Consider the following 14,679-nt stretch of genomic DNA (forward strand, 5'->3'; position numbering starts at 1 on the left):
TCCAAACCGAAGAGACCTCAGCAACGGAAAATACAACCGAGGTTTCGGTCCTTTCGGCCCTCAGCCAAGTCCCAATCCTCCTCGTCCAACAGGCCAGAGAAAGGCCAGAGGAACTCCTATGCGTGGCGGTCTAAGTCACGCCCCCAAAAAACCGCCGGAGGCACTGCCTCCAAGGCGGCCTCCTCATGACTTTCGGCCTCCCCGAACCGCATCCTCGGTCGGTGGCAGGCTCTCCCGCTTTTGCGACGCCTGGTGGCCACATGTACAAGACCGATGGGTGAGAGACATTCTGTCTCACGGTTACAGGATAGAGTTCAGCTCTCGTCCTCCGACTCGTTTCTTCAGAACATCTCCGCCCCCATCTCGGGCCGGCGCACTTTTTCAGGCTGTGGGCGTTCTGAAGACAGGAGGAGTGGTGATTCCCGTTCCCCCTCAGGAACATGGTCACGGCTTCTACTCCAACTTGTTCGTGGTGCCAAAGAAGGACGGATCATTCCGTCCCGTTCTGGACCTCAAACTGCTCAACAGGCATGTGAGCACCAGAAGGTTTCGGATGGAATCTCTCCGCTCGGTCATCGCTTCGATGTCACTAGGAGACTTCCTAGCATCAATCGACATCAAGGATGCTTATCTCCATGTGCCGATCGCACCTGAACATCAACGCTTCCTGCGTTTCGCCATCGGGGACGAACACCTTCAGTTCGTGGCACTGCCTTTCGGCCTGGCGACAGCCCCACGGGTCTTCACCAAGGTCATGGCATCCGTTGTGGCGGTCCTACACTCTCAGGGACACTCGGTGATCCCTTACTTAGACGATCTCCTAGTCAGGGCACCCTCCCGGGTGGTGTGTCAACACAGCCTGACCGTCGCTCTGGCGACTCTCCAGCAGTTCGGGTGGCTCATCAACTTCCCAAAGTCCAAGTTGACACCGACCCAATCACTGACTTACCTCGGGATGGAGTTTCATACTCACTCAGCGGTAGTCAAGCTACCGCTGGACAAACAGCTTTCGCTGCAGACAGGGGTGCAATCTCTTCTTCGGGGTCAGTCACACCCCTTGAGGCGCCTCATGCACTTCCTGGGGAAGATGGTGGTAGCAATGGAGGCAGTGCCCTTCGCGCAGTTCCATCTGCGCCCACTCCAATGGGACATTCTCCGCAAATGGGACAGGAGGTCGACGTCCCTCGACAGGAACGTCTCTCTTTCCCTTGCAGCCAAAACCTCTCTTCAGTGGTGGCTTCTTCCCACTTCTCTATCGCAGGGAAAATCCTTCCTGCCCCCATCCTGGGCTGTGGTCACGACGGACGCGAGCCTGTCAGGGTGGGGAGCGGTTTTTCTCCACCACAGGGCTCAGGGAACCTGGACTCCGATAGTCTTCCCTTCAGATAAATGTTCTGGAGATAAGGGCAGTGTATCTAGCCCTATTGGCTTTCCATCGGTGGCTGGAGGGCAGGCAGATCCGCATACAGTCGGACAACGCCACGGCGGTCGCGTACATCATTCACCAGGGCGGCACGCGCAGCCGTCAAGCCTTCCAGGAAGTCCGGCGGATTCTGCTGTGGGCGGAAGCCACAGCCTCCACCATCTCCGCAGTTCACATCCCGGGCGTAGAAAACTGGGAAGCAGATTTTCTCAGTCGTCAGCGCATGGATGCGGGGGAATGGTCTCTTCACCCAGACGTGTTTCGAGAGATCTGTCGCCGCTGGGGAACGCCGGACGTCGATCTCATGGCGTCACGACACAACAACAAGGTCCCGGCCTTCATGGCACGGTCTCAAGATCACAGAGCTCTGGCGGCGGACGCGTTAGTTCAGGATTGGTCGCAGTTTCGACTCCCTTATGTGTTTCCTCCTCTGGCGATGTTGCCCAGAGTGTTACGCAAGATCAGATCCGACTGTCGTCGCGCCATTCTCGTTGCTCCAGATTGGCCGAGGCGGTCGTGGTACCCGGATCTGTGGCATCTCACGGTGGGTCAGCCGTGGGCGCTTCCAGACCGCACAGACCTGCTGTCACAAGGGCCGTTTTTCCATCTGAATTCTGCGGCCCTCAACCTGACTGTGTGGCCATTGAGTCCTGGCTCCTAGCGTCGTCGGGTTTATCTCAGGATGTCATTGCCACTATGAGACAGGCCAGGAAACCAACGTCCGCCAAGATCTATTACAGGTCGTGGCGGATCTTCTTGTCCTGGTGCTCTGATAAGGGTTTTACTCCCTGGCCTTTTGCCTTACCTATTTTTCTTTCATTCCTTCAATCCGGAATGGACAAGGGTTTGTCACTCGGCTCTCTCAAGGGACAAGTATCGGCGCTCTCAGTATTTTTTCAAAAGCGCCTGGCAAGGCTTCCGCAGGTCCGCACGTTCCTGCAGGGAGTTTGCCACATAGTTCCACCCTACAAGCGTCCACTGGAACCCTGGGACCTTAACAGGGTGTTAATGGCTCTTCAAAAACCACCTTTCGAGCCGCTGAGGGATGTCTCTTTATCACGTCTTTCGCAGAAGGTGGCATTTCTTGTGGCAATTACCTCACTCCGAAGAGTGTCGGAGCTTGCAGCGCTGTCATGCAAATCCCCTTTCCTGGTTTTTCACCAGGATAAGGTGGTTCTGCGTCCTGTCCCGGAGTTTCTCCCTAAGGTGGTATCTCCTTTTCATCTCAATCAGGATATCTCCTTACCGTCATTTTGCCCTCATCCAGTTCACCAGTGTGAAAAGGATTTGCATTCACTAGATCTAGTGAGAGCACTCCGGCTCTACGTGTCTCGCACGGCGCCCCTGCGCCGTTCAGATGCGCTCTTTGTCCTGATCGCTGGCCAGCGTAAGGGTTCGCAGGCTTCCAAGTCAACTTTGGCTCGGTGGATCAAGGAACCGATTCTTGAAGCCTACCGTTCTTCGGGGCTTCCTCTTCCTTCGGGCCTGAAAGCCCATTCTACCAGAGCCGTGGGTGCGTCCTGGGCATTGCGACACCGGGCTACGGCTCAGCAGGTGTGTCAGGCAGCTACCTGGTCTAGTCTGCACACCTTCACAAAACACTATCAAGTGCATACCTATGCTTCGGCAGATGCCAGTCTAGGTAGGCGAGTCCTTCAGGCGGCGGTTGCCCACCTGTAGGAAGGGGTCGTTTTCGGCTCTCTTTTATTGAGGTATTCTTTTACCCACCCAGGGACTGCTTTTGGACGTCCCAATTGTCTGGGTCTCCCAATGGAGCGACAAAGAAGGGAATTTTGTTTACTTACCGTAAATTCCTTTTCTTCTAGCTCCTATTGGGAGACCCAGCACCCGCCCCTGTTCCCTTCGGGCTGGTTGTTCTTTTGTGTACACATGCTGTTCATGTTGAATTGTTCTTTTGGTTATGGTTTCAGTTCTCCGAACATCCTTCGGATTGAATTTACCCCAGACCAATTTATAAGTTTTCTCCTTCCTGCTTTTGCACCAAAACTGAGGAGCCCGTGATGCACGGGAGGGTGTATAGGCAGAGGGGAGGGGTTACACTTTTCAGTGTAATACTTTGTGTGGCCTCCGGAGGCAGAAGCTATACACCAATTGTCTGGGTCTCCCAATAGGAGCTAGAAGAAAAGGAATTTACGGTAAGTAAACAAAATTCCCTTCTTTTCTTCTATACACCTTTGGATCACATTTTTTTTTAATATTGTTTGCTTGTGTTTTTTTTTTTTTTTTTTTTGTTTTTTTTAATGGCATTCATCATTTGGGTTATGCTACGGTTTTATAGCTTGGGTCATTACGGATGTGGCAATTAACAAACATGCACTTTTTTTGTTTGCTTTAGTTGATATAAAGAAAAAAAAAATTAACGGTAGAAAAAAGTCATGCTTTACACCTTTTTTTTAAAGTTTGGTTTTTTTTTACATTTTATCCACTTCTTGTAAGTAATATCATTTTACAATTCGCACCATATAAGAATTTTGGCCAACATCTTGTAGTAATGTTCTCATCTAGGTCCTCATCTTGTAATGTCCCCATCTTTGTCCCCATTCTGTAGTAATGTGCCCATCCTTGTCCTCATCCTGTAGTAATGTGCCAATCAGTGTCCTTGTTTTGTAGTAATGTGTCTATCCTTGTCCCCATCCTGTAGTAATGTGTCCATCCTTGTCCCTATCCTCTAGTAATCTGCCCATTCTTGTCCTAGTAATCCGCCCATTCTTGTCCTCGTTCTGTAGTAATGTTCCCATCCTTTACTAATATGCCCATCCTTGTCCTCTTATTGTTATGTCCCCCATCCTTGTCCTTCTCTTGTACTAATGTGTCCATTCTTGTCCTCCTGTAGTAATATGTCAATGCTGGTCCCCCTCTTGTAGCAATGTTCCATCCATTAGTAATGTCCCCTATTGTGCTATTCTTCAGATACACACATAAGAAGAAAAAAAATTCTTCTCACCTGTCCGCCATTCCCTTGGTGTCCTTTTTTCTGGTTCTTGCAGCCCACAGGCACATGACCCTCTTGACAATCGCGGCCAGTGCAGGGACCGCCGTAGTCAGGGCTTTATTTCAGGTGAATATATTGCCGGCGCCGTACATAATCAAGGGGGCCATGTAACTGCAGGCCACAAGATGCAGCCTGAGGGGCAGTGAGTTTCAGACATCTGGTTTAGGTGCAGGTCACAGGGTGGAGGTCTCTATTCATTGCCTAGAGAACTAAACCACCACGTTCGGATAAGGAATCTGCTGAGCCCAATCTCTGATCCAGGGGAGTCCAGCAGCATTTTGTTTTGTTTTTGTTTTTTTTTAAAGCGATCAGCAAATTACAACCTATTCCACAGATCAGTGATACCTTACTAACTTGGTACAACCTCTTTAGCCTACTAAAAATTAGTATCCCGTCTGCTTCTCTGGACATCTATAGTGATTCAAGGGTCTGCTAATCTGCCATAAGATAGTATCTTAGTAAGCTTACCCACTATAGTTGTGAGCAAATATAAAATGACCACTGGGGGGCAGTATTATTTTGCTGTTGAAACTGTTTTCTAACCTAAATATTTGTCACTGCAAACTACAATTTCTAATAACTGTGTAATAAATGTTGCTGATCCCTATTCTCTCCTCTGTGCACAGGTTTTCTTTGCTTCTGTGAGGTCTGGTGGAAGCAGTCAAGTATATTTCATGACCCTGGGCAGGAGTTCTCTATTGAGCTGGTAACAAGTGGAACTGCTGACATCTCCCCTACAGTCTTCGTAATCTCCGTAACTTGAAATCATTTGCAACTGGAGTGCAACCACATTCATTTAGTGGATTTTGTGTTTCTAACATAGGGGAGAAGATTACAGAACCTTCCTGCAGCTTGCAAGGCAGCTGGGGCTGTAATGCCTTTATCGGGTGCTACAAACATCTGAGAGTTCTACTAACAGACACTTCCTCTTACTTTAAAGATGCGAGTAAGATGTGAAAGAATAAGTCACACTAAAAGCACCCCTTCACCAAGAAAAAATGGAATTGAACACAGTCCAAGAGAACTTATCGAGCCTTTCTCATGATGCACAGCTAGGCTTACTAATATTTCACTTATTTAATTTAGTGGGGTTTTTCCTGTTTTTGTTTTCTGATGTTGATTATGACAAAGGAAAGTTCATATAATAAACTGTATTTATAAAATGTGAAAGGCAGCCGCTAACTTTTATTTTATTTTTGTTTTTTGTTATACGCCGTCTTAGGCCAATGTTGTGAATTTATTGAATTATGCCTCTATACTTTTTTTTTTTTTTTTTCCCCCCCCTAAGTTCTGCATCCCTGCGTAATGTGTCACAGTATTAGCGCTGCCTCATCCGTAGCTTTTTTTTTTTTTTTTTTTTTAAATAAAGTTTCTCCTAGAAATCAACAATAAGTGTGCACACAGTCAACGTGGCCTAAATCTGTACTGTAGAAAGGGAACAAAACAGGGTTGTGGAGTTGGACATTGCAGGCAAATTCCAATCAACTTATTTTTTTCTCCTACCTCATTCTACGTGATGCACAAACCCCTTTGTGCCATGAGACTTGCATGACCTTTGCAGACATCTTGGCTACTCAAGGGCTTGATAAAGAGGTTGAATCATCTTAAATATAGGTTACTTATAACATGAATGTGTAATTTTAATACCAAATTTATGCCACTGATCATAGTTCATCCTCATTGGCAGAAGTTGGCATTAACAATTGGCACAAAATAACAATGTGGTGGTGACAAAACACTGACAGGGTTCATTGGCTTTCACCTTTTAGTTTCCTACCAGTATGTACCATTTTCACCCAAATCAGTAGGGCTCTCTTCTGTGAAAAGCAGATATAGCATCAAAGATCATCAATTTTAGGCTAGTTCTCTAAATTCTAAAGTGTACGTCACTAGAGGGGTGTGAAGAGGGTTGGCTTATTCCTTTATAGAAGGTGTATATTATTTTTTTTTTTTTTTTAAGAATGCAATGCACTAAAACAATTCTAAGAATGTAGTTATAATAATACTTATTCTTAACAGACATACTGTACCTGTGTTTAGATGTATGATTCCCAGTTCTGACTTTTTTTTTTATTATTAAGAATATAAAATAGTCTGCTTTATTTTCTGAAGGTTTTGACATTTGTAATGAATGTCTGGACAGGGAATAACCTGCTTAATGACTATCCCGTTCTTGACTTGAGGATCCAGGAGTATACGGTTGTGGTTGATGTAGCAATGCACAGTGTCATTCAACCCTTTTTGACGGACTCTCTTTCTGGTGTTAAGTACATTGTTGACAGCTGCCTTAAGCTGTTCATTTGTGAACAGTTTCTCTTTTTAATATAGAAATAGACTACTCTTCCTTTTTGTTTCTGCCATTGTGTTTAAAGCATTTTTTATTTCCTTGTGATCTCCGTTTTATATTCAATAATGACATGGAGTGGATTATGGTAATGTGGTTTGTTTGAGGATAGGGGAACAGTTATCAACAGTCAATGGGGTATAAATAAAAGCTATAGAATGAAGATTCCACCATTCCTCCAAATGTGTGCACTTCTCTGCAGTCACCTTCACATTTACATCTTCAGTCAAGTGGTGTGAAAGCCTTATTTTTAATGGCAGAAACTTAAGTTTGGATTTTTCTTCAGCACTGAAAATGTGTACACTTTGTTGCATTCTTGTTCCAAAGGGGGCAGTATACATATTAAAGAGCAGAGTTCCTAAGCGTTCTGAAAATGGATTAATTCTGTACCCAGTTATTCAATAGAACCAATATTTTGGAGAAAAGCCTATTTTAAAAAAAAAAAAATAATAATGTTAAACTAACTGAAAAAGATGAAATGTCATGGAGAAGATCATGTTTTGTAAAATGTCTGTGATTATAGCAAGCGTAGTTGATCTACTTGCTTTTATTGGGATCCATTTTTAGTCCAATAATTCCAGTATTAACGCCAGAAACCACTATGTATCAGAAAGCAGAATGCATTTGCTCTTTGATTGTTACTTCATAAGAACTTATAGAGTTGAATTGCTGAAACTGTATGACTGCAGTGTTGCTTATTTTTTCTGTTTTCTGCACATGTGACATTGGAGAAAATGTTTACATTTTTGTTAAACTAATGTGCATCACATATTTATGTTTTTTTTTTAAAGTGATCTTTTTTGCATAATTTTAGTAATACACCTTTTGTGACCTATAACCTCATTTTTTTCATTAATAGTGCGAAAAGGCAACAGTGACAAACTGCATAAAATTACTAATTGTATAACTGCAAAGCAGAATTGTGTCAAGTAAACATTTGCGGACATTTTGCAGTGCTATCTAACTTATGTCTACTGTGTTTCATGGAAGTTCCTATTTTCCCAATTTTTTTCCCTTAAATAAAGTAAAATTGACACCTACATATATATGTGGACTGCATTCATTTTCTAGATTGCAGTGGTAGTGTGATACTCTATGGCAGGAAAGCAGTAGCCCTTTGTTAATCATTTCAAGGATGGACTTTCTTCTTGTATCCATATACGCGGAAATTGTTCAAAGCAATTTTACTAGAACTCTGGAATAAATTGTTTTAATGGGTCGCAAAATTGTAGCGCAATTTGAATTTGTGCAAAGATTTGGTAAATTTTGGCGATTTGTTGCCAATTTCTCCCAGCTACACCAAAATAGGCAGAGCTGGGTGGAGCCCAACAGAAAAGTGGTGCAGCAGAGGCGTGAAGCCACAGCTTTTCCAAGACCATTGCTAGATAAAGTCTTACTCCAGAAATCTTACACCAGTTGCTAAGTGGTGTAAGATGTCTAGCATGGTGCACTGAGATGCAGACTGCTCATCAGATACTCCTGGCTTGTAAAGAGTCATGCACCTCTTCATGAATAAGGAGAGTCTGACTCCACCTTGCCTCCTTAGCAAGACAGTCGAGAAACACGCCGGTCTTAGTGAATCGGACTCTTGTCTGTATTAAGCAGATTATGTGCAGATCATCCATGTATATTATGTATGTATAGTATGGCAAATGCAAAAGTGCCTCACGTTCATTAAAAAATTGTTTAAAAGAACTGAGAGTCCTCAGTGGTTGATTCCTTTTAATGGCTAAATGAAAAGATTGTAATAATAGCAAGCTTTCGAGACTACGCAGGTCTCTTCATGTGGCTCAGTATAACACAAAATCTGAAGTCACATATTTACACACAACAGGACATAGAATAGTGCAGTAAATTATTATTTATAGTGCTATTTATTCCATGGCGCTTTACAAGTGAAAGAGGGTATACGTACAACAATCATTAACAGTACAAAACAGACTGGTATAGGAGAGAGGACTCTGCCCGCGAGGGCTCACAGTCTACAGGGAATGGGTGAGGGTACAATAGGTGAGGACAGAGCTGGTTGCACAGTGGTGTACTGGAATGAGGGATATTGTAGGTTGTAGGCTTTTTGGAAGAGATAGGTCTTCAGGTTCCTCTTGAAGCTTTCCACGGGAGGGGAGAGTCTGATATGCTGAGGTAGAGCCATCCAGAGTATGGGGGAGGCACGGGAGAAATCTTGTACGCAATTGTGGGAAGAAGAGATAAGAAAAGCGGAGAGGAGATCTTGTGAGGATCTGAGGTTGCATGCAGGTAGGTACCGGGAGACTAGGTCACAGATGTAAGGAGGAGAAAGGTTGCGGGTGGCTTTGTATGTCATGGTTTATGTTTTGAACTGAAGTCTTTGGGCGATGGGAAGCCAGTGAAGGGATTGGCAGAGTGGCGAAGCTGGGGAATAGCGAAGGGAGAGGTGGATTAAGCAGGCCGCAGAGTTTAGGATAGATTGGAGGGGTGCAAGGGTGTTGGAAAGGAGGCCACAGAGCAGGAGGTTGCAGTAGTCGAGGCGGGAGATGATGAGGGCATGCACTAATGTTTTTGCTAAATCTTGGTAAAGGAAAGCACGGATCCAGGAGATATTTTTGAGTTGTAGTCTGCGTGAGGTGAAGAGTGCCTGGATGTGTGGCTTGAAGGATAGAGCAGAGTCGAGGGTTATTCCAAGGCAAAGAGCTTGTGAGACTCGGGAGAGTGAGCAGCCATCAACTTTGATGGATAAGCTTGTTGGAGGAGTTGAGTGAGGAGGAGGAAAGACAATGAATTCTGTTTTTGTCCATGTTAAGCTTTAGGAATCGCGCAGAGAAGAAGGATGAAATAGCAGACATTGTGGAATTTTGGTTAGTAGGGAGGTAATGTCAGGTCCAGAGAGGTAGATCTGTGTGTCATCGGCATAGATGACCCTGAAAGCCGTGGGACTCTGAGCTGTCCCAGGCCGAAGGTGTAGATGGAGAACAGCAGGGGTTCAAGAACTGAACCTTGGGGGACACCGACAGATAGGGGGCGAGATGAGGAAGTGGTGTGAGAATGGGAGACGCTGAAAGTTCGGTCGGTTAGATATTAGGAGATCCAAGATAGGGCCAAGTCTGTGATGCCCAGAGATGAGAGAATATGTAGTAGGAGGGAGTGGTCTACTGTGTGGAAGGCAGAGGAGAGGTCCAGGAGGAGGAGGACAGAGTAGTGTCGCTTGGCTTTGGCGGTTAGTAGGTGACTTCGGTTAGGGCAGTTTCACTAGAGTGATGCGGTCGGAAGCCAGATTGTAGTTGGTCAAAGAGGGAGCAGGATGAGAGGTATGAAGAAAATTCAAGATGGATATGCTGTTCCAGAAGTTTAGAGGCATAGGGGAGAAGTGATATGGGGCGGTAGCTAGACAAAGAGGATGGGTCAAGGGAGGGCTTTTTGAGGATGGATGTAATCGAAGCATGTTTAAGGCATGAAGGGAATTAACCAGTTGTTAGCGATAGGTTGAAGAGATGGGTTAGGATCGGGATAAGGACTGCGGTGAAGTTGGGGATGAGGTGCGACGGGAGCGGGTCAAGTGCACAGGTAGTTAGATGTGGTCTTGAGAGTAGAGTGGAAAGATGATCTTCTGTCATGGTGGAGAAGCTGGATTTGGAGGAAGAGGGCTGAGTAGCTGTGATGAGGGACTGTGGTGATTGTGGGTCAAAGATTGCTCTGGTGTTGTCAATCTTCTGCTTGAAGAAAGAAACAAAGTCTTCAGCTGAGATGTGAGGAGAGCTAGGTGGTGCTGGAGGACGGAGGAGAGAATTGAAAGTGTTGAATAGCTGTTTAGGGTTGTGAGAGAGAGAGAGGATATGAGGGAAGACATAACTTGTCTTATTTAGTGCACTATTCTATGTCCTCTTGTATATAAATATGTGACTTTTCAGATTTTGTATTCTACTGAGCATGATGAAGAGACCTGCATAGTCTTGAAAGCTTGCTATTTTTACCATCTTTTCAGTTAGCCATTAAAAGGTATCAACCACTGAGTACTCTCAGTTCTTTTAAACAATTTTTTTTCTCCCTACTAGCAAACATGGTACAAAGATATATTTCTTTGTCGCTCCATTGGGAGACCCAGACAATTGGGTGTATAGCTACTGCCTCCGGAGGCCACACAAAGTATTACACTTAAAAGTGTAAGGCCCCTCCCCTTCTGCCTATACACCCCCCGTGGGATCACGGGCTCCTCAGTTTTCATGCTTTGTGCGAAGGAGGTCAGACATCCATGCATAGCTCCACTGTTTAGTCAGCAGCAGCTGCTGACTATGTCGGATGGAAGAAAAGAGGGCCCATACTTGGGCCCCCAGCATGCTCCCTTCTCACCCCACTTTTGTCGGCGGTGTTTAAGGTTGAGGTACCCATTGCGGGTACGGAGGCTGGAGCCCACATGCTGCGTCCTTCCCCATCCCCATTAGGGCTCTGGGTGAAGTGGGACTTTACCGGTCTCCAGGCACTGAGACCGTGCTCCATCCACAGCCGCTGGATCTGCTGGATATGGAGCTGAGTATCGTCAGGGACATGGCCCTGCTACGTCAAGGTACTCTGTGTCCCCGTACAGACCGCGCGCAGACACACTGCAGCATTGCTGGGTGTGTTAGTGCGCCGGGGACAACAGCGCTGCGCGCTTGTGCCATTACTAACTACAGCTCTGCTGAGTGAGTCAATGTATTGGGAACTGCCGCGCCGGCCGCTGCTGTCAGTTTTACACTGCGGCGCGGCTGGAACTTGTGGTGCGCCGGGGACTTCCGCGCTGGCCGTGCATATATGACGGCCGCGCTTATTACTCGAGTCCCCGGCTTTTGTGGCCTAGTTTCGTTTCGTTCCCGCCCCCAGGCCTGCCAGTCAGGGGAAGGGCGGGACGCTGTACAGAACGTCAGCGCCGAGGGCTGGAGTCTACTTTACATACTCCAGCCCTCACACTGGACACAGTGGGACGCCAGTTTCCCGCACTTTGTCTGAGGCACGCCCACGGTACGCCCCTCTTCACAGGACGCCGGCAGCCATTCCTGTGTGCAGTCTCAGCTGGAGAAGGGAGACAAGTTCTGGGAGACCCAGACACGGGATTCTGGCAACCACACACCCGCCTTTGAGCGGGCGGTAAGCGGCACCTCTGGTGCTGATCCCACTAGTGTACATTTGTATTTTTATGCTTGCATGCTATACATTGCACTGTACGGTCGCTGGTGATTCTTGGCTATATACCCTCCTAGATTGCTCAGAGGAGACAACAGCATGTCGTCCGCAAAAAAGCAAGGGTGCCAAGGCACAGGCTTTCTATGCTGCTTGTACCGCATGTGAGGCTACTATACCGGCAGGTTCCACTGACCCCCATTGTGTGCAGTGCTCGGCCCCTGTGGCACTTGCTCGGCCGGGGCCTCTGCTAGAGGTGACCCAGGGAGAACCACCTGTGAATACTGTCCAGGTGACGGGGACGGAGTTTGCAGTTTTTGCTGATAGATTGTCTGTGACTATGACTAAAATTCTAGAAACTTTGCAGTCTAGACCAGTAACTCAGACCAGGGGCACTGTGGAATCATTGCTCCCTGGTCCCCCTCAGTTGGAACAGCTCCGGGCTCCGGGGGTGTCCCAGGCATTCCAGGGTGAAGGCTCTGACACGGACGACAGTCCCAGACAGCCTAAGCGAGCTCGCTGGGAGCGACCCTCGACTTCATCACACTGGTCAAGGTCCCAGCAGGAGGACTCTCTGTGTGATGAGGCGGAGGTAGCTGATCAGGATTCTGATCCTGAGACTGCTCTCAATCTGGATACTCCTGATGGTGACGCCATAGTGAATGATCTTATAGCGTCCATCAATAGAATGTTGGATATTTCTCCCCCAGCTCCTCCAGTGGAGGAGTCAGCTTCACAGCAGGAGAAATTCCATTTCCGGTATCCCAAGCGTAAATTAAGTATTTTTCTGGACCACTCTGACTTTAGAGAGGCAGTTCAGAAACACCACGCTTATCCTGATAAGCGTTTCTCCAAACGACTTAAGGATACACGTTATCCCTTTCCCCCTGACGTGGTCAAGGGCTGGACCCAGTGTCCCAAGGTGGATCCTCCAATCTCCAGGCTTGCGGCTAGATCCATCGTTGCAGTGGAAGATGGAGCTGCACTTAAAGATGCCACTGACAGACAGATGGAGCTCTGGTTGAAATCCATCTATGAAGCTATCGGCGCGTCGTTTGCTCCAGCATTCGCAGCCGTATGGGCACTCCAAGCTATTTCAGCTGGTCTTACACAGATTGACACGGTCACACGTACATCTGTTCCGCAGGTGGCATCCTTAACCTCTCAAATGTCTGCATTTGCGTCTTACGCGATTAATGCTGTCCTGGACTCTACGAGCCGTACGGCAGGGGCGTCCGCCAACTCCGTGGTTTTACGCAGAGCCTTGTGGTTAAGGGAATGGAAGGCAGATTCTGCTTCCAAAAAGTGCTTAACCAGTTTGCCATTTTCTGGTGACCGACTGTTTGGTGAGCGATTGAATGAAATCATTAAACAGTCCAAGGGTAAGGATTCATCCTTACCCCAGCCCAAACCAAACAAACCCCAACAGAGGAGGGGACAGTCGGGGTTTCGGTCCTTTCGAGGCTCGGGCAGGTCCCAATTTTCCTCGTCCAAAAGGACTCAAAAGGATCAGAGGAGCTCAGATTCTTGGCGGGCTCAGTCACGCCCAAAAAAGACAGCCGGAAGACCCGCTACCAAGGCGGCTTCCTCATGACTTTCGGCCTCCTCTCTCCGCATCCTCGATCGGTGGCAGGCTCTCCCGCTTTGGCGACATTTGGCTGCCACAGGTCAAAGACCGTTGGGTGAGAGACATTCTGTCTCACGGGTACAGGATAGAGTTCAGTTCTCGTCCTCCAACTCGTTTCTTCAGAACTTCTCCACCTTCCGACCGAGCCGATGCTCTTCTGCAAGCGGTGTGCACTCTAAAGGCAGAAGGAGTGGTGACCCCTGTTCCTCTTCAGGAGCAAGGTCACGGTTTTTACTCCAATTTGTTTGTGGCGCCAAAAAAAAAGGACGGGTCTTTCCGTCCCGTTCTGGATCTAAAACTGCTCAACAAGCACGTGAAAACCAGGCGGTTCCGGATGGAATCCCTCCGCTCCGTCATCGCCTCAATGTCTCAAGGAGATTCCTAGCATCAATAGACATCAAGGATGCTTATCTCCACGTGCCGATTGCTCCAGAGCACCAGCGTTTTCTACGCTTCGTTATAGGAGACGAACACCTTCAGTTCGTAGCTCTGCCTTTCGGGCTGGCGACAGCCCCACGGGTCTTCACCAAGGTCATGGCAGCAGTAGTAGCAGTCCTGCACTCTCAAGGTCACTCTGTGATCCCGTATTTGGACAATCTACTTGTCAAGGCACCCTCTCAAGAGGCATGCCAACACAGCCTGAACGTTGCGCTGGAGACTCTCCAGAGTTTCGGGTGGATCATCAACTTTTCAAAGTCAAATCTGTCCCCGACCCAATCGCTAACATATCTTGGCATGGAGTTTCTTACTCTCTCAGCGATAGTGAAGCTTCCGCTGGACAAACAACGTTCACTACAGACAGGGGTGCAATCTCTCCTTCAAGGCCAGTCACACCCCTTGAGACGCCTCATGCACTTTCTAGAGAAGATGGTAGCAACAATGGAGGCAGTCCCTTTCGCGCAGTTTCATCTGCGTCCACTACAATGGGATATTCTCCGCCAATGGGACGGGAAGTCGACGTCCCTCGACAGGAACGTCTCCCTTTCTCAGGCGGCCAAGGAATCTCTTCGGTGGTGGCTTCTTCCCACCTCATTGTCAAAAGGAAAGTCCTTCCTACCCCCATCCTGGGCGGTGGTCACGACAGACGCGAGTCTATCAGGGTGGGGAGCAGTTTTTCTCCACCACAGGGCTCAAGGTACGTG

General features: G+C 47.4%; 1 protein-coding gene across 4 annotated transcripts in view; it reads left to right on the forward strand.

The window, feature by feature from the left end:
• Positions 1–7,822, forward strand: part of MAP4K4 (mitogen-activated protein kinase kinase kinase kinase 4) — a 289,343-nt gene extending 281,521 nt beyond the window's left edge. For all 4 annotated transcript variants that reach the window (XM_075336472.1, XM_075336473.1, XM_075336474.1 and 1 more), the window contains one exon: positions 5,063–7,822. In XM_075336472.1, coding sequence (XP_075192587.1) covers positions 5,063–5,146 — 84 coding nt within the window. In that variant the 3' untranslated portion in view covers positions 5,147–7,822. The remainder of the gene's footprint in view (positions 1–5,062) is intronic.
• Positions 7,823–14,679: the final 6,857 nt, after the last annotated feature.

This window comes from Anomaloglossus baeobatrachus, chromosome 2, assembly GCF_048569485.1.
Source record: "Anomaloglossus baeobatrachus isolate aAnoBae1 chromosome 2, aAnoBae1.hap1, whole genome shotgun sequence".
Taxonomy (NCBI): domain Eukaryota; kingdom Metazoa; phylum Chordata; class Amphibia; order Anura; family Aromobatidae; genus Anomaloglossus; species Anomaloglossus baeobatrachus.